The sequence below is a fragment of the Leptosomus discolor genome, chromosome 17 (assembly GCF_034619465.1).
Source record: "Leptosomus discolor isolate bLepDis1 chromosome 17, bLepDis1.hap2, whole genome shotgun sequence".
In the NCBI taxonomy this organism is placed as follows: domain Eukaryota; kingdom Metazoa; phylum Chordata; class Aves; order Leptosomiformes; family Leptosomidae; genus Leptosomus; species Leptosomus discolor.
This window is the reverse complement of record NC_141407.1, coordinates 4,454,962-4,474,334: the sequence shown is the minus strand read 5'-3', so window position 1 is coordinate 4,474,334 and position 19,373 is coordinate 4,454,962. Positions and strand designations below refer to the sequence as shown.

Sequence of the window (19,373 nt, the reverse complement as noted above, 5' to 3'; positions counted from 1 at the left end):
GGGGCTCTGCACGTTGCTCTGGGGCTCCATACGCTGCTCCAGGGCCTCTGCGTGTTGCTGTCATCTTGCAGCTTCACTTCCAAAAACATCGCTGCTGCCGAAGCTGCTGCCCCCTCCCGTCCAGCCGCACGCTGCCCGCAGCAGGCAGGCTGCATCGCTGCCACGTCGCAGCCTCCGTCAGCATCTCCGCGACGGCCACTCACTGCCTGTGTCTCTGGACACACCAGCATCAGCCAGGGCCCAGCAGGCCCAGCACCGATGGCCTTTTGCTCCTGCAGCGCCTCTCCGGCCCCACGGGGACCCTTGTCCCCCCGGGTGCGGGACGCGTGGGGCAGGCGCTGCCCACCCACACCAGCAGCCGGGGCTGGGCAGCATCCCTGCCTGCCACGGAGACGTCGGGTCCCTGCACCCCGGCGGACACAGCGCTGCCGTGGGCGATCTCCTGCTGTACATAGATCCTTTCGGGGTGGTTTTTAGCATTTTCATGGATAACAGGGGTTTTGGTTTGGGGTTTTTTTGGGTTTTGTTTTGTTTTTTTTTTTTTAAAAAAAAGACTCTACTTTTGGAATGTGGTTTCTCATTTTTACAACTGCCTTTCAATTATTTGTAATATTGGTCGGTTCTGTCTTACTCTGTAAATAGAGGTGCTGGGCATTTCCTGCGGGGTTGAGCTGAGGCCAGCAAGGGATTTGCAAAGGCAACGGGGAAAATTTGCTTGAGGTGTGGAGGTGGCTGATTCGGCCCCGGCCCCCACGCAGCCTCTGCCCCTGTCCTCCCCACACGCCAGTGCCCGGCCTGGGGCAAAGCCGAGGTGCTTCTGGCAAAGCCACGCTTGCCCCTGCCCTGTCCTCCTGCTTCCTCTTGCCAGCCCATGCCAAGGTCGCATGAAGGGCACCTTCTGCCCCGATGACGGGCCCCCTGCCCGCCCCGTCTTGCCCCCCTGTGCCATGCCTGCTTGTCGTGTGATGAATAAAGGCCCTGCAACCTGTCACCCGTGCCCTCGGTGCTGCCTTCCCGTGCTGCGGTGGGGGGACCGTGATGCCTGTGTCCTGTCTGGGGAACTGGTGCTGCTGCAGAGGAGAGTTGGGGGGTGGCTGGGGCACCCGTGGGTGGGGAGATGCATCTAAATCCTGTCCCTGTGTGCCCGCCATCCTGACAGCTGGCGGTCAGGATGCTCTCCCATCCTCCCCTCACCCGCCTGTCTCTCGCTTACACATCCCCATGTGCTGACCCTGACTGTGCCACGCCACCAGGGCTCCTCATCATCGCCCATGGGTCCTCCATGGCCCCACTGCCAGGGCTGTCACCTCACACCAGGCTCCTCTCGGCTCTGCATTGTTCTTGTGACGCTGGTGTTTCTCACGCCTCCCCTGTCCCGTCCCATCCTGCCCAGCAGCTCACCCCAGCCTGCAGGCGGACCCCACATCCACTTTCCCATCACTGCCTATAGCTTCTTGCCCTTGTGGCCCTCGTCACCTGCAGGTCCCAGCCTCCTCCAGGCTCACTACATTAAACTGTCCCTCCCTGATATCCTCCGTCGCCTACCATGACCCACCCCTCCTTTTGCTCCATCATCCTTCATGTCCCATTCCTTTCATCCCTGCTCTTTGATGCCCTGTGTCCCATCTTTCCATCTTGTTATCCTCCATCCTCAGTCACATTCCTTTCTTCCTTCATGTGCTCTTCCATTGCCCACCATGTCCCATCCCTCTTTATTCTGCTCTTTCATCACCCACCTAACCCAACCCAGCCCTCCTTCCTGTGCTCCTCCATTACTCACCCATCCCATTCCTCCTTCCTATGCTCCATCACCCAGCATATCCCATCCCTTTTCCTGTGTACCTCCATCTTTTGTGTTCCACTCCTCCTCTGTTGTCCACTCATCCCATCCCATTCCATCCCATCCCTCCTTCCTGTGCTCCTGTCACCCACTGTGTACTATCCCTCCCTGCCATCCTACTCCATCACCCACCAGGTCCCATTGTTCCTTTCTGTGCTCCTCCATCAGCTGCCACGTTCTGTCCCTCCTTCCTGTGCTCCTCCATCCTCCATCATGTGCTGTCTGTTCTCATGCTCCATTGTCACCCAGCACCTCCCATCCCTCCCTGTTCTCCCCCCTTCACATCACATCCCTCCTTCCCCACTCCTTCCAGAGTGTGCTGTCATCCGCTGTGTTCCATCCCTTCGTGCCATGCCGTGCTCCTCCATTACCCACCGTGCCTTCTCCTGCCCTCTTGTTCTCCTGCATCCTACATTGTCCTATCTCTTATTGTTCTCCTCCATCACCCACCACCTCCCATCCCTCCTTCCCGTGTTCTTCCGCTGCCCTTCATATCCCGCCTTCCAATCTGTCACACTTGCATCTCATCCCTCTCACGTGCTCCTGCTTCATCCACCACATCCCATTCCTTGTTACCCTCATCCACTTCCCACCATCTCCTCATGTCTTCTCTTCTTTCTCCACCTCCACCCTGTCCCATCATCCTTATCCTGCTTTGCCGCCATTTTTTTAAATATTCCTCCTTACGTCAGCATCTCACCATCCCTTCTAATCCTCCATGAGCTCCCACCATCACTATGTCCTCTTCTACATCTTACCATCTTGTCCCTGCTTATCCTCCATGCTCCCACCATCACCCCAACCCGTTTCAACCTCCTCCACTTCTCATCTTCTCCCCATCTTTCTTTCTTCATCCTCTTCTACCTCCTATCTCACCCCCTCATCCTCCTCCACTTCCCCATCCCAAAATCCACCCTCACCTCCCACCGTTGCCCCATCCCTCCAGCTGCCAACATCACCCAATCCCACCTCCTCCTCCTCCACATTTCCACTCCCCCCTTGTGCTTCTCCATTTCCCACCATCTCCTCTTCCATTCTCCTCCATTGCCATGCAGTCTTTGTCTTCCTCTCCCTGCTAAATATCTCTCCACCCCTTCTATCAGCCTCATCTATCTACCACTGTCTTCTCATTCCTCTTCTTTCTTCATCTCCCCCTCCCTCCTTATCTTCCACTACCTGCCATCTCATCTCTCCTTGTTTTCCATTTTGCCCAACTTCATCCTCCTTCTTTATCTCCAGCTTCTTCATCCTCCTCCACCTCCCACTGTCCCCCATCCTTCCCCATGCCCCAACACCATCCACTGTTTGCCCGTTCTTCCTCATCCTCCACTTCCTACCATCTGCCCAGTCCTCCTCATCCTCCTCCAGCCTCTCTTTTTCTCTTCATTGTCCCTCACTTTCCTCAATTGCCCATACCTCATTGTCCTCCACTTTCCATCATCTCCCATACCTTCTTCCTCATCCTCCATCTCATATCTCTTATTCCTTGACCTCAGCCTCTCTATCCTTCCTGTGAACCTCTACCTCCCGTTGTTCCCATCCTTTTTTATGCTCTTTCATCTCTTGCCCTGTCCCTCATACTTGACCTCTGGCTATCTCACCATCCCTTGTCATTTCTCTCATACTCCTCCACCCCTCCCCATCTCCCTATCCCTCCTTATGCTCCAAGTGTCCCACCTACCTCACAAATTTACCCTCCACCCCTTCCTGACCTCCAACCATCCTCCCTTACCTCCAACCATCCTCCCGTACCTCACACCTCCCTCTCTCACTGTCCTTTCATTCTCCTTCACCACCTCCCAATTCCATCCTGACCTACCATCTTCTCCAGCCTGACCTCTCCCATTCATCTTCTCCATCCTATCTGCACTCTTACTCCCAGCACATGACTCTTGCTGTTGTTTTCTCTTCTTCCTCCTTCCTCTGCCTTATATCCCATCCCTTACCAACCCAGGAAAGCCATCACCAGCACAGTCATCCCTGATGCAAGCAGGAAGGGCCCTTACTGTTGGGGATGGGATGTGGGGCTAGGTCAGATGGAGAATCAGCCTCTCACCCCATCCCCACTACTCAAGGCACTTCTGTAGTAGAGGTAATGGCCACAGCTTGCAGGCAGGGAGATTCATGCTGGACATCAGGAAACACTTCTCCACAGGGCTGGTGCAGCTGGAACTGGTCACTGGGGAAGTGGGAGGATCTCTGCCCTTGGAGGGTTTCACAACTCAGCTAGATAAAGTCACCAATGTCCTCATTTAGCATTAGCAATAACTGTTTTGGGACATGGAGCTCGACCAGAGTCCTCTGGGATCCCTTCAAGCACACACATCTTTGGGAGACTTCTCTGAGCAGTGGAAGATTTCCAAGAGGGGCAACAAAGGCCAGACATGGCTTTGAATGCAGCGCTTGGGATGCTGCAGGACGTGAGGAACTATCCCTGCCACCTGCAGCTGCTCTATGATGCTCAAGCAAGACCACCCCATGCTGCTCAAACAGAACCATCCCATGCTACCTAAGCAGAACCATCCCATGCTGCCTGAGCAAGACCACCCCACACTGCTCAAGCAGGCCACCCTATATGTCTTGAGCAGGAGCACATCAGCCTGCTTGAGCAGGACCATTCCGTGCTGCTCAAGCAGGACCACCACATGCTACTCCAGCAGGACCATTCCATGCTGCTCAAGTAGAACCACTCCAGGTTGCTTAAGCAGTACCACCCTAATGCTGCTCCAGCAGAACCATCCCAAGCTGCTTGAGCAGGAGCATCCCACACTGCTTGAGCAGCAACACCCCATGCTGCTCAGGCAGGACCTCTCCAGGCTGCTTGAGCAGGATCATCCAATGTAGCTTGAGCTGAACCTTCCCATGTTGCTCAAGCAGGGCCACCACATGTAGCTTGAGCAGGACCACTCCAGGCTGTTCAGGCAGGACCATCTCAGGCTGCTTGAGTACCCTGGGCCAGGCCAAAGTGGCTTCCTGAAAGACCGCCAGATCCCAGGCCAGTGAGCTATCCCTGAGATGACCCTTCAGCCCCTAGAGCCAGGGACACTTGCATCATCTTTGTTTTCCTTCCCTCGGGCTGGGCCATGCAGGGACAGGGCCATCCCCTTCCAATGACTTTACAGCTGCACTAGGGTACAAGGCTGCTGGCACTGCTGCCAAGGGGAGGACAGGTCTCCTCTCCATCCCGAGGGAGCCCCAGACCCTGAGGGACCTGCATGCAGGGCCTACTCAGAGCATCCCCTGTCCCCCACGCACAACAGCCAGCCAGCCTGCCCACCTGCAGACTTTGCCTTGCCATGTCGGAGGTTCCCGGACATCCCGTGGAAGGGACCCTGCCCTTTCCAAGGTGATGGGTCTGAGGGACCATCCCGCTGCAATACGGGCAGGGACAGGGCAGCCAATGTCTTGACGGGGTGGGGGTCACATTTGTAAAGCATTCCTGTCCACATGCCTTCTTGGCTGGTGAATTTGGGGGAGGGTGGAGGGAATTTGCTACCTGTGTTAGAAACTAGCTGAACTTACATGTCTCCCCAAGCTGGATTTCTTATTCCAAATGTTCAAACTGTTGTATATTGTACTGGGATTTTTACATTGAATTATTGTAGAAAACAAAAATTTAAACCAAGTCTGTTAAAAAATAAACATTAAAAATCTCTATGAAAAAATACACAAAAGCTGTCTCCAAGTCCTTTTCTTACACAAGTGTCAAAGCAGTGATGCGCCTCCAAGTGGTGGCTTTCCTGCTCCCAGCCCTGCCTGTTCCCAGCCAGCCACAGCCCCTGGGGATACCAGCTATTGTGAAGATGCAGCTCCTGGGGTTTTGTAATGTCCTGGGCGATGCAGGAAACAGCCCCCACCTCACAGCATCTGCCTGACTGCGGAGATCCTCAGCCCCAGATGTGAGGCAGCATGGGGTGCTTGTCAGTGGCCCCCTTGGGTCCCCAAAAGTTGTGTCCCCGCCATGGCACAGGGCACAGTTGAGGCCACAGGTGAGCGATGTCTAGAGCCCAGTTTTGGGGTCCTGGATACCGGAGACATGGCCAGAGTGGGACAAGCTGCTGCCTGTCCCCACTGAGTCTGGAGGCAGCTCCCAGACGAGTCACCCGCTGCCTTTCACCCTGGCCCGTGGTGCTGCAAGGTCCGACAGGTTTTTGGGTTTTTGTGGCAAATGGCCAGTCCCTGGGCCGAACCGCAGCCCCGAGGCCTGAGCAGCAAAGAGGTTTGGTGCTGGGGATGCACGAGACCGCACCACCCTCTGGTGTCAGCACCGACCTCAGCTCCACGCTGGCCCTGCTCCAGCCGTGTCCCTTTGTTCCCAGGTCTGCCTGGCTACCAGCGCATCCTTGCACCACCCCAAATCCTGCTCCCTGAAGCAGGCCCCCTCCTTCTCCCAGCATATGGACAACCCCACGTGGTGCGGGGCAGGACATGGCCAAGCCAGAAGGAAGCAAAGCAAGAACAAAGCAGACCAGCTTTGGTGGGTGCTGTCATCAGCGCCCTCACAGTGCCCACCAAGCACTGGTGCAGGCCTGCTAACCCCCCCCCACAAGCTGCCTGTGCGTGGGACGTCCTCCTGTGTCCACACGCAAGTCCTCGCCCTTTCCCGGCCTTCATATTTGAGTTAGGTAGCGGGGGGCACGGCTGGGTTACAGCTTCAAGCCCCCCTGTGCAGGCAGGTAATGGCTTTCTTGCTGTTGGGTACCAGGGAAGCATCCTGGTACAGCTCAGCTCCCGGCCTGCTCCAGGTTCTGGGCAGAGCAGAAGCAGATGGTGGCAGGGGACAGTGTGCCCAGACCCCGTGCTGTGCCGTGAGACCTGGCTGCCGTGGATTCATGCCTGGATCCTGCAACACTGGCACTTTGCAGCCTGTGTTGTTGGCACCTCAGACACTGCACCACTGCCACCGCAGGCCCGGCATTGCTGCCACCTCAGACCCCACATCGGTGGCACCGCGTGCCCTGTGGTGCTGGCACTGCACGCCCTGCACCGAGAACTCTGCGTGGCTGGCGCTGGGGACCCCGCACGGCTGGCGCTGCGAGCCCTGGCACGGCAGACCTGCCCGGCTGGCAGCTCAGCAGCAGAGGGCACGCCGCTGCCGCCTGCCCGCCCAGGCTGTGTGGGCCTGGGCTACCCAAGGTGCAGGCAGGAGCCTGCAGGACGTGGCTGCTCCACGGGCCACAGTCACTGAGCACCCCAGAGCTCCAGCTGTCTCTTACTGCTCAGTAAAACAAGGACGAAAGAGGGTGGCTGTGTCATGGGTGTTAGACACTCTCTGAAGGCTGGGGACAGCTATGAAGCCATATGGGGATGCCAGTTATTAAACCCCAACCTCCTCTAACGTGCCACTGATGAAGGCACCATCTCTCCTGAGCCTGGTTTCCCTTCCTCCACAGCCCGTGCCTCGGCTGAATCCAGAATGAAAATAGCAGCAGTCAGCAGAGTCCAAGTAAACAACTGAGCCGCTGTGCGAGGAGAGTGCATCTTTATAAGGTTAATTGGCCCCATCTAGGAGACAGACAGACATTTTCTTCTTGCTAGATCGTTCAAAAAGCTCAGGCAAACAGCACTAACGTGTCTCGTGGGTTTGATTTATAACCCTGATTTCATTACTAGCTCATCTACATGTAAAATGATTATGAATATATTGTCTGTACGCTGCAGAGGGCTAAATTACCAGGCTTTCATATTTATCAGCTACTCTTTGAAGCTTAAACCAGCCTGAAATTCAGAGATCTCTCTCCCAGTGACAGCAGAGGCAGGAAGGAAGCAGCTCATGCTTGTGCTCAGCACAACCTGGCCTGTTTTAACACCCCAATAGCTGGGAGCAGGCGGCTGGAGAGGAGGGAGGCTACTTGAGTCAAAGGGCTGTGGAGCCGGCACATGCCAGAACCCAGAGCCATATTGGTGTTGGGCAGTTACATTTACAAACAAAGGAGCTGATAACTCCCACAGGACTGAAAGGCTGTTATCATGGTGCTGATTAAAATTTCCTCTGCAGCCAACGCAGAGGAGGAGCATTATCAGCGGGAAGACATGTGCGATTCAGTGTTTCACCCTGTTGCCTCGATGGGCTGGTTCATTCAGCACAAATGAAGGGCTGCCCAGCCTGGCCGTGTGCTGAAAATGAGCACAGAAAACCTCAGCAGGAAGATCCACAGCCCGGTCACATCCTCTCACCCCATCTCCTCTGGCTCACTCTGGCCTCGCTGTTCCGAGGATGCTGCTCTGGGGACCCACAGTGTTAGAGTCCACACGGTACCGTCACATGAGGGAGAAGGGGCATGCCAGTGGGATAGCCCAAGAGTGGCCGTGGTGCTGCATGGTGCCTTCCCTTCTGTCCCTGCAAGGCCCTGCTGGCCTCGAGCTTTCTGCTGGAGGTCTCGCTGCCCACTTCTGGTGTCATCTCCCACGCAAGGGCCAGCATGAGTACCTGCGAGAGGAACGAGCACCACAGGCCCATTTTAATGTAGCTAACCTGAGCTCTTCCCTTTGCCAGCACGGGCCAGGCCGTAAGCTGATCTTTGCTGTCAGATATCCACCCTGCTCCCTCTCTCACGCCTGCTCTGCAGGTCCCAGGAGCATTTGCTGGTGCCACTTGGGATTCCTTCCAGAGTCTTTGCTCTTTTATTCTGACCCTCGATTCCCTGCCTTTGCAGTTGCCTGTAGTTCAAGAAAATATTCCCTTCCCACTGCAGGATATTTAGATAAAGCCTCTCACTGCCTCTGGCATGTCCATGCAAGGCATAAGCTTGTTTGTGCTTGTGACATTCACCAGGGGTTGAGTCCATGCTAAGAAGATATCTTCTCTGATTACCATCACTGACAGCTCTATCACCAAGCTGCTGAACCTGCCAGGCCAGACCTGTTATGGCCTCACCAGGCCCTGGTCCAGGCTGCCCTGTCCAGGAGATGCTCTGGAAAGAGTGGACAGGCAGCGGGAGAGGAGGTGGCTTGCTGTCCTCCTCCTCCATGCAAGCACATGGACCTCAGTCATCACTCTGACCTCAGTGTTGCTCAGACACCCCTGTGCCTTCCTGGGTTGCTTCCTTCGCTGCTGTGGGTTGCTTCCTTCCTGCTGTGCTTCAACCTGCACACCCAGATTTTGGCAAAGAAGAAAAGACATTCAGCTACAGAAGAGCCCCTTCCACAGGTTTCACTCAGAGCTGGTCTGAAAAGCAGCTGTCGTTGACAGGACCCCAGAGCTGACCCAAATCATCCTCTACACAGAGCCCATGCTCAGCAGAGCCTCGTCCCAGGCAAACTGGATACCCTCACCAGTGCCCCAGACGTGTGCTCCCACGGGAGGGCCGTGCCATGGCATGCCTGGGACATGTCTCAGTAGAAGCTGTGTAGCGGCAGAGATGGTGAGAAGCATGGAGAGACCTTTCGAGGTGCATTGTTAGCATGCACTCAGCGGGGCATGGAGCTTTTAACCACTCCTGACTCACACGGATTTATCAGCAAGTGGATTTTAGAGTTCAAGGGAGTTTGGATGAAGTTGGCAGGAGAGGGAGTGGGGGCAGGCGGGGGGAGGAGAGGTCTGCTTGTTTCAAGCTACCACATATCTGACGTGCTCAGTTATTGGCTTGAACAGGGATGTGATTCACACACTCCTGGCAATAAGGCCAGTCAGAAGGGAACGCCCTGTGACCCCAGTTGGAGCCCCACAGGTAAGTCAGTGCTTTGCCCAAATTAATACAAGTTTCCATGCAAGGCTGCTCCCGCTCACCCCGCCGTACAGAAGGCCTGAGACACACGGGCCATTTCTGATTTTCCAGTTTCTTTCCCCGACCTGCAGCATCTCTAGGACTGAGGTCTTGCATGTCAGGGAAGGTGCAGTGAAGAGTCCCACCACAGTCGCTGAGCAGCTGCAGGTGCTGCACAAGAAAGGCTGTCTCCAGTGTATCCCAAGCAGACAGTGTGAGCAAGGCACCACCTATCCTGGCCAGTATCTTTTTTTTGACCCTCTGAGTTTCTACAAGAGACCTTAACATACATCAAGGTGTACCCTTCATGTACTTTTATGCTTTGCAGCAAGAGGAAATGAAGGGCCCAAAAATGCAGCCGATTTTCCAGGGCTGCTTGGTGAGTCAGAAGGAGAGCTGGGAGCCAAGCTTGGAGCAAACCCTGCAGCATCCAACCCCACCACACACCAGCTCCCAGCGCAGGAGCGCAGCTGGATGCGAGCTGCCCTGGGGTGGAGGGAGCTGGAGTAGCAAAGCATGGTCACGCAGCAGGAGGCCTTTCCCTAAAGCCTACAAAATCACTGAAGGGAGGCCTGGACATGCCCGTAGTTTAGCTGTGGACCACTGAAATGAAAGTGTGAGAAGGGCTGTGTTTGTGCCACGGGGGGCGCTGACTGATGCTACCAACTATGAGGTTCACAGCCCTGTACACAGGCGCTTGGGGGGTAATTGGACTCCTGCAAGAGAAGAAAGCATAGGAAAATGCATCCAGGAGGCTATTCTGAGCTTTCTGCTTTGCAGGTGCATTGTGAGAGACGACGGAACCATTTCCCATCAGGCAGTGTCCTGGGCCACAGCTGCGGACAGCTGAAGCACAACAACAAAATCCCCTGGCTGCGGCAGCCCATACTGGGCCATGCTGGACGGAGGGGAGCTGACGGGCTGCTGGGACATGGTGCTGCCCTGGCCTCATGGCTCGGTACATCCTGCCCACAGCAGGCAACAGTTGCTGGAGAGAAATCATGCTGTCACTGAGCCTGGCGGAGAATTTCAGCTGGACAAATCATTGAAAGCAAAAGGCCAATGCGAAGGAAACCAGAGGCTGCCTCCCAGATCCGCAAACACCTCTTCATTGGCTCTGGGGCACCCCTCCCGAGACAGGGAGGGCGACAAAGCTCTTCCCCAGAACTGGGGTGAGCTGCAGTCCCCTGCCTGGCATGCAGGGGGACGGAAGGTTTGTTAGCAAGCCGCTAAGCCTTGTTGGTAAATGCAAAATCCTCGGGACGGAGGCTGCTAAAACTAAGGGTTGGCGACTTGTAATAGATAATTTTCAGTGGGACGTGGTTTCTGAAGGACTTTAGAGGTGCTGGGTTTGTCGGGCTTCTCAGGAGAGGATCAGTGTGATTTCCAGTTGGGGTTGTTAAATGGTGTGCCACGTGTCCCCCAAAACTCATGGGGCTGTGCCTGGATCATGACTCCAAGGGGAGTGCTGGAGCAGCGCAAATCCTGTAGCTTTTTGGGAGCTTAAAAAATTTCCATGCCAGAGAGCCTAGGCTGCATGGACAAATTGACTTTTTCTTCAAAAAATTCTTTTTGTAGTAGGGAACTTGGAGGTAAGGATAGCACTGACTGGCAGAGGGAAATACCTTGCAGGGTTTGGCTGTATCTGCACTATGTCTGCCCACAGAGCGAGCCTGGGCTCAGAGACTGGTGGTCACAGGCTGAAAATCCAACAGTGAATGTGGTAAAACTGAGCATCTAGATGGATGTGGACTTGTACTGCAGACTTCACCTACATCCATGTGGTTTACTTGTAGAGACTGAGTCCCTGCACTCTAAGCTCTAAAAATTCCTTCCTGCGATTAAATAGTCAATAACAGTGAAACGAATAATATGAGGCCACACTGCAGCTTTCCAGGACAGTGGTTTTATACCACTAAGTATGTATGCTGTTACATGTGCTACGGCGTTGTGTGAGGGCGGCTGACCGATTTGGGGTGTAAAGCCTGCTAAGGTCATGTTGGAGAGGTGTAGAGAGCATCTCTGGAGTGGTGCTGCCTGCAGGATACAGCCCACGGAGGGAGGTATCTGAATTACTCCTGGGTTTCATCTTGGAGGAAACCAGCTATGTGCTCCCAAATGGAGTCACAGAAAAAACTTTGCTCTCGAGCAGTGTGGGCAGCCAGCAGACTAACACCAGAGCATGGAGCTGCAGCATAGATGTGCCCTTCAAAGCGAGGCAGCATCCTTAACAGAAAATACACACCAGCACCAGCCACTTTTGTCTGTAGAAGAACAGTTTCTGGCCTCTTTACTGATGAGAACATTGCATGGGGCGGCAGGCAATGCTCACCAGCCCACAGTTTGCATGTCCTGCAGCGTACAGCAAGGCAATGCTCCCAGGGAGTGCATTAAACCATGGAAAACACTAAGGATCCCGGAGTAGGCTGTACCTGCTCGCTGACACCACACCACTGCTCTCCAGCCTGAGGCATACTGTGCCAAGTTCAAGGTTATGGACTTTTATCTTTTGAGCGCTCCTTGGCTCCAGCCCAAACCACTACAAAAATTGCCTACGGCGCCAGAGCAAGTGGCTCCCGGGGCACAGCAGAGCTTCGCTCGAAGGGGTGATAGACCCCAGTGTAGAACAGATGTTCCAGGTTTCAGCAGCCTATCTAGGCAATGCCATCAGGGCAGCCTGGCTCGATGCAGGAGATGTTAAGGATTGAGCTGGCAGTGTGTCTGCTGCGGGAGGTACCACCATAGGCAGCTCCTGCCTCTAAGGCCAGAGACTGATGGAATCACATAGGTCCCTTGGGAGACCCCAGATCTAACCTTGTGCTTCGACAGGGCTGGTCGCTTGGGGGTTGTCTGGTTGAGTTTTGACTGTCTCCAAGGACTGAGACCCTGCTGCCACTCTGGGCTCCTGTTCCAGCGTTTGACTGCCTTCTTGGTGAAAAAAAAAAAAAGTTTAATTTTTCACCAACTACACAAGATCTGTAAAATTTTTTGCAAGGGGGGGAAGGTGCTCAGTGAACTGGCGGGGCTCACTGTGCTCACCCAGCCAGTCAGTGGTGGGCAAGTGGTGTTGTGAATCAAAATGAAGGTTGTTTTCTGCAGGGGGCCAGGCACTGAGTGCGGCCATGGTCTCTGGGCCTGTTTTAGGGCTGGTGGAGATATCGATGGCACCCCGGGCTCTTCCCCTTTGCCTGGCAAAGTGGGGGGGGCCTGGCCCTGAGGGGACATGGCTCACGGGGGACACCGCTGGCGAGGGAGATGTGGCTGACGGGCCAGCACTGTTAACGGGGGAACACTGCCGGCGTGGGGGAACATGGTTGATGATGGGGGGACATGGGCTGACAGGGAGAGACCACTGATGGAGGGCACACGGCTGACAGGGGACATGGCTGACGGGGAGACACCACTAGTGGAGGCGGCATGGCTGACAGAGGCACCAGAGGGGACAGGGCTAACGGGGAGGTCGCGGCTGACAGGGGGAGACACCGCTAATGGGGGTGACGGGTGGGACATGGCTGACCGGGGGACACCACTGGCGGCGGGGACAGGGCTGACAGGCGGCACATGGCGGGTGGGGGGAAACATGGCTGACCGGGGGTCCTGGCTGACGGGTGGGGTCCTGGCTGACGGGTGGGGTCCTGGCTGACAGGGGGACATGGCTGACAGGACCGCGCCGCCCGCCGCCCCGCCGCCGAGTGCTGGCGAGCCCCTGCCGGCCCGGGCCTGCTCCGCCCCGGGGTCGGCCTACCGGGCTCCGCGGGCCTCGCCTCTGCCGCTCCGGGGCGGCGCTGCCCCCGCCGCCGCCGTGAGGGCGGGCCGCTGCCGTCCCCGCCCTCGGCTCCGCGCCGCTTTGAAGCGGGCTCGGCGGCCGCCCACCCGCTCAGAGCCGCCGGCGCCCCGCCATGGTGTTGCCGGAGGAGCAGGCCCGGCTGTACCGGCCGCGGTCCGAGCTGCTGCCGGCGGCGCACGTCCCCTCGCTGTCCCACTACGAGCGCCTCTACCAGCGCTCCGTGGAGGAGCCGCACGGTGAGCGCCGCCGGCGGGAGCCCCCGCCAGGCCCGCTTCCCCCGGGGGAGGGCCGCGGCCGGGCCGGGGAGGCCGGCGGGGGAGCGGTTCTCGCAAGGCACCGCCGGTTTCTCCGGGGGCAGCTCGCAGGGTCGGGGGGAGCGGGGCTGGGGGTGCCGGGGGGCAGAAGGGGGCGGCCGGGCTGCGGGGGGCCTTGGGGCCGCAGTGCCGCGGCGGGGCCCCACGCGTGGGATGCAGGAGCGTGGGGACTGGCCCCGTTGTTCCCTGAGGTGTTGTCTTCCTCATCCGTCCCTCTTTCTGGGTCGTGAGCTGTGGCCGTTGCCTCTGCAGAGTTTTGGGGTGACATTGCCAAAGAGTTTTACTGGAAGAGTCAGCACGGGGGACCCTTTCTGAAGTACAACTTCGATGTGACAAAGGGAAAGATCTTCATTGAGTGGATGAAAGGGGCGACCACCAACATCTGCTACAACCTCCTGGATAGAAATGTCAATGAGAAGAAACTTGGGGACAAAATTGCTTTTTACTGGTAAATTTCTGTTTTTATTATGGTGGAGAACGTGTGTAAATACCATGCTAAGTGTACAAATAGTGTTGATTTCTACTGAGGTAAATTAAAACATGGTAAAACCTGACAGGCTTTAATCTTTACATAGGTACAAGAGGTGTTTGTGTTCTGTGTGTTTGAGAAGAGCCCTGCAATGGAGCTGCCCTGCCCATCCTGGGGTGCACTGAGGTGGCCCGGCATAGCAGTGGGAAGCTCCTGACTTCCAGCTCTGCCGGTGCAGTTGTACCTGCTGAGAGCAGTCAGACAGTATCGAGGCAGGTGCCACGATTCCCGAGTGAAGTAGGTAGTGGTGGGTAGAGACATGGGATGAGGAACAGCTAACATCCACACCAAAAGGCTAATAAACCCCGGATCTCCCGTCTTCATGTTTTGTGAGTCTGGCAAGTTTCCGTTCCTGTGGCAGAAAAGTTCTAAAAACCTGAGCTTGTACATTGATTCCTTGCACTCGTGCGTGAGTAACGCTGATGCTTTTAGAAAGGCTGGCTTCTCTGCCCTACCTTTGGGAAGAAAAGTTAACTTGCAGCCCTATCTGAAATATGTTTGGTTGTTTTTTTTTTACCATAGTTACTAGTATTAAAAGCCATGTGAAACTTGAAGTTTTCGTATTGATGCAAAATAGATTTTACTCGTGGTGTCCGAGATCCAGAACTAATGCTCCCCTGCTGACCTAGCTGAGCTGGCACCACGGCTATGTCCCCAAACTGAGCGCAGTGCCTTGCTCACCCGGGCGTTTTGCCGTTTCCCTTGACCTGGCGCACGTTTGCGTTGCATCGCCGTGACTGCGTGTGGCGGTACAGAAGCACAGTTAACTGCCGCTTGGTAGGGATGCAGTAACTTGTTGGGTTATGGGGAGTCCCTGCAGCGGAGCAGCTGGGGTCTTACTGTCCCTGCAATAAAAATACCGGATGGGAGCAGATGAACAGCTGTGCTGCTCTAGGTGGTTTTGTGCAGCTGAAGGGTCCCCCGCAGTCACTTGATGTAAAGGTGACTAGGGGCTACCCCGCTACAGAGAGTCTGTTTATACTGGTATAGTTCTGGCTGCGACTGTAAAATGAGTTTATACTGGAGTTTCTATTCATAGAGCTACCTCCTCACTAAAAGAATTGCACGTAATGTCTAGCAAATAATCATACTGATAAGACACAGGTGAAATAGCGGAAAGTATTTACTTCCCTGCTAGTTAAATACATTCTCAAACTCACTTGGACGTAAAATAACTGCAACTTCTGAATTAAAACTCCTTTGCAAACTCGTTCAGGTAAAGGTGTGTCAGCAAACAAAGCCATTTGGCAGGCCAGTGCTGGCAGCTATGCTGGGGTTTACGGAGGGAGTGGGTGCATTGTTCTTCTTGCACATAAATCTTGGAGACAGCTAAGCAGCAGCCTACAGCTTTAATTTAGTCTTGGTGAAGACTTTTCTTGTTATTTTAGCAGCCTTTGTGGGAGTATTTGTGATGCTGAGCAAAACTTGGAGCGGATATTAAAATGGTGGGTGTCTGTCAGTTGTGGTGTTCACAGTGCTGAAAAACAAGGTCTGTCTTCCCCCTTAGCGGGCAGTTTTCCCTGACTATTTTGGGATAAACTCTCCTAGTGTGGTTCTGTCACAAGTGACCTGGCACTGGGATGTCTGGAGCTGTCAGCTGGGAATGTCGGTGGGAGGGGTGGAAGAGGCACGCTGAACGTGACGTGCGCGTGTGACCTGCGAACTTGCGGCACTGAGGTCTTGAGGAAGCGGGGCTGAGGGTTGGGACGTGTAAAAATGACTCCTCCAGGACCGTGCGCACGCCTCTGTGGGCACATGCTTTTCTTCAGTAACCAAATGTGATTGCTGTCATCTTGTCCTTTCACATTGTGTGTTTGACACTACTGAACGAGCCCGCTTTCCTGAACCACTTGAGACTTGTCTCACTGTATGAAAGGTCAAAAAAGAAATGAGAGCCTTTGAAAGCCAAAGAGGATTCCTGGGAAAAAATACCTTGGCCACTTGCTTGCTTTTAAAAAAGTCTGTGCCTTGCTAGGTGGAAAAAGGTGCTGAGCTTATACCGAGGTATCTGTGACTGCCCAGCTCTGAGAGCTTTGAAAAGATACAAAACTGTAGTCTTTGCTTTAGAGAGGAGAAAATAGCGGAAAAGTGAATAATATTTCAAGGCCTTGCTGAGTGTCTCTGAGAAGCGTCCTGACAAACCTCAGAGCTGCAGTGCGCTGCTGACTGTGGCTGTCTCAAGTTTTGCGTGGACTGGAAGGAGTGAGCAGTTCATCTGGATCTGTTACGGCTAAGCTGCTCTGAAGGTTCCTGCACCACCATCAATCTAGGACTGGCCAAACTGGCTCCACTCAGAGGGTCTGAACCCAGGTCACATGGAATTACTCTTTCAGCACAAAGGGCAGTACATGGGATTGCTTCGTCTGCGGAACTTGTACGTCGGTGACGCGTGCTGTCGTCGTGTTGTCCTCTCGGTGCTGTTAGGACTAGGTGGTTCAAAACGCCCATCCTGAGTTGGTAGGAAACGCTTGCGTTTTCCCTGTTGCCTGTTTCACTATGGTATCTCTTGCTGCTTGTGAACGTTACAAGTATTTCTGTTTTTGCTGGTTTTGATTCCTCTTTCTCTGTTTGGTGTTGCTGATGTGGCCTAAAAAGGAGCAGAAGCTCCAGGAAATGTTTCTGATAAAGTGCTGCTCTCAAAAGTGAAATCTCTTTCATAATTGCATGGAAAGGCTGAAGTGGGTAACCCTGGTTACTGTGCAGGTCGATACCTACGGTGGCGTTTGCGGGCCTTGCAGGTGAAATGCACAGAGCAAACCAGCTGGGACACTGAGGGCACTTGCAGGGGACTTGGAGCAGCGCTGAGGACTTGGTCTGTGGTGGGCAGTGTTAATTAGAGCAGGAGCAGAGCGTGCCTTCGCTGTGCTGTAGGCGTACCTGTGTGCGTGGACAAACCCTTAGGCCGAAGTGCCAGTTAATAATCTCGTATAACCATCAGCCTGGGCAGCTTGTGGAGGTAAAAATACAACCAGGTGGGAATTCAAAAAGAACACCACCTATTACAAAACTCTCTCTAATTAGACCATGGGGTGTGAAGGTACCTGGATGAAGCATGTTCTCTGTGTAACCCGTGCATAGCTGAAGCACTAAGTTCTTGCCTTTGTGCTGGTGTACTGCAGTAGTGGTGGTGCCTGGTGGAACCAGGGGGCAGGGGCAGGAGGTAGAGCTTTGCACGCTATTTTTAGCTTCCCTGTAGCCTAGGTGTGTGGGCTTAGCAGGGTGCTGCTGGCTTCTGCCGTCTTTGGGAGAGTGCTTTCTGCTTGCTTATGCTTGCGTATGAAGTAATGAATATTGTAAAGGCTGCCAGAGCTTACCAGAGCTTTGTTTAAGCAAAAGAATAACTGTCTATGGTTCCCATTCTGGGCCTAGAACAAACATGACATGTGAAGATAAAACAGAGAAGGTGGTTTTGTTGGTTTGAGGGGGTTTTAAGTGTAATAAAGGATTGTAGGGCTTGTAGCTGTGAGATTTCTTCCCAGAAATCTTTCTGTAAGGAAGAAAACAACTATAGAGCATGTTTAAAACCAAACAAAAACCCCAAACCAACAAACCCCATGAAAACAAACCAAAACATGTCCAGAGCACTTCTGGAGTTTCTTTATTAAGAAACTGAGCATAGTTTTTGGACAGCAGCATTCCAGAGAGGATAGAGATTGTCAAACACTGGTTCAGTCTAAATGTGCTGCTGGGACTAAATGGGACCAGACCACACCTGTGGGTCCCTGGGGCCCCTGCGGCCTGCTGGTGCCCCTCGATCTGGTGGCTGTTCCTCGCCGTGGAGTGCTTCTCTGCATTATCCAGATCAGCACTGTGTTTTGGTTTTCTCTTTAGCTACCTTTGCAGGTGCCAGTCTCCCACTACTGTCATATGCACAGATGCTGCGACTGAGGATGCTGGCTATTGACATCCAGACTTAACGGTAGCCAGCTTCCACATGAGGCACTCAGCTCTGCTGCTCCCGCTGGCTTCAGGGCTTTGGAGTGTCCTGTGCCAAACTGGCTCTTCGTTTCTTTGGTAACTTCCTGGATGACTTGTCGTGCTTCCAGTGAAGCAGCCTCTTTCAACACTCTTCTGGTAGTGGAAGTACGTCTTGAAATCACACAGTTTAAAGAACAAAAATTCACCACTGAGAATGTTCCTTACACTGAGACACATTTGCAGATGTTTGCCTGCAGGCTGCTGAGAGCAGCCAAAGCTGTGTTGGGGTGCTACCGACCAGCCATACCCAATGCTGCTCTTCCCTTGTTGCTGCTGTGGAGGGATCACTTCCATCAGGGAATCTGAGTAAGCTCTACAGCAGTGAGAAGCATTGTGGAAAGGTTGCCATGTGTTTGGTTTATGTTCACAGCACTACCCAGGCTCAGCTCAGCTCCTTTCCCTGATGAGGATTCTCCGTGGGAAAAGGGGTGGCCCCACTCAGCCCTGAAAACCGGAGAGGCTTTCGGGGCTGCATCCTCAGCCACTCATGTCATCCCCCATTGCTTGTGCTCAGAGTGGAGTGATAATTGGTGGTCTTGACAGGTGTTCGTTATTTTGGAAGCATTGCTGGACAGTACAATGCTCTGCTTCTGGAAATCGGGCAGATCAGGTGCGCCTGAAGTAGGTAATAAAACGTGTTGAACGTACTTGTATTTTATTAAGCTGTAGATCTTGCACCCTCCTTCAAGGGCACTGATAGTTGTAGCTTTCCATCACAGAACGTGTAGCTGTCTTCTGGTGGGTTTTGTGAAATCTGACAGCCTGGGAGAGGGTTTACAAACCTGGATGCATCTGCCTGAAGCTTTAGAGCAGTGTTTTCTGTACCTCCGAACAAGAACACCGCTGCTTTGTGGCGCCCTCTCTGACTCTGAGCTGTGTGGGTAATGCAAGAGTGGGAATGGTGGGAGCATCAATAGACCCCTTGTATTAAAACAAGGAGTAAAGGGAGTAGCTCTTGTAGCTCAGACACATCCAGGTCATGTGCTTTCCTGATTTCTTTGGTGGAATTCTTCCTCTCCCGGTTCTGGGACAGTCACCAACTGGTGTGGTTAGTGCTGTGGCAGCGGCTGCGTTTGGGTGCTTGTATATAAGTGCAAACTGGGACAGGAGGGCCTCATAGCGTGTCCTCAGGCGTAGCTCCCTGGCTTTTCTCCATTGGTGGATGGAGTCTCCGTCTTCAGCTGTGAGCTGTTTAGAGCAAGGCTATGCTGGTTTGTGA

General features: G+C 54.2%; 1 protein-coding gene across 2 annotated transcripts in view; it reads left to right on the top strand.

Annotated features, from left to right (window-relative positions):
* The first annotated feature begins 13,445 nt into the window (after positions 1 to 13,445).
* The window catches only part of ACSS2 (acyl-CoA synthetase short chain family member 2), a 31,804-nt gene continuing 25,876 nt past the window's right edge, over positions 13,446 to 19,373 (top strand). For both annotated transcript variants that reach the window (XM_086474604.1, XM_086474605.1), the window contains exons 1-2: positions 13,446 to 13,569; positions 13,900 to 14,095. In XM_086474604.1, the coding sequence (XP_086330730.1) occupies positions 13,446 to 13,569; positions 13,900 to 14,095 (320 nt within the window). The remainder of the gene's footprint in view (positions 13,570 to 13,899; positions 14,096 to 19,373) is intronic.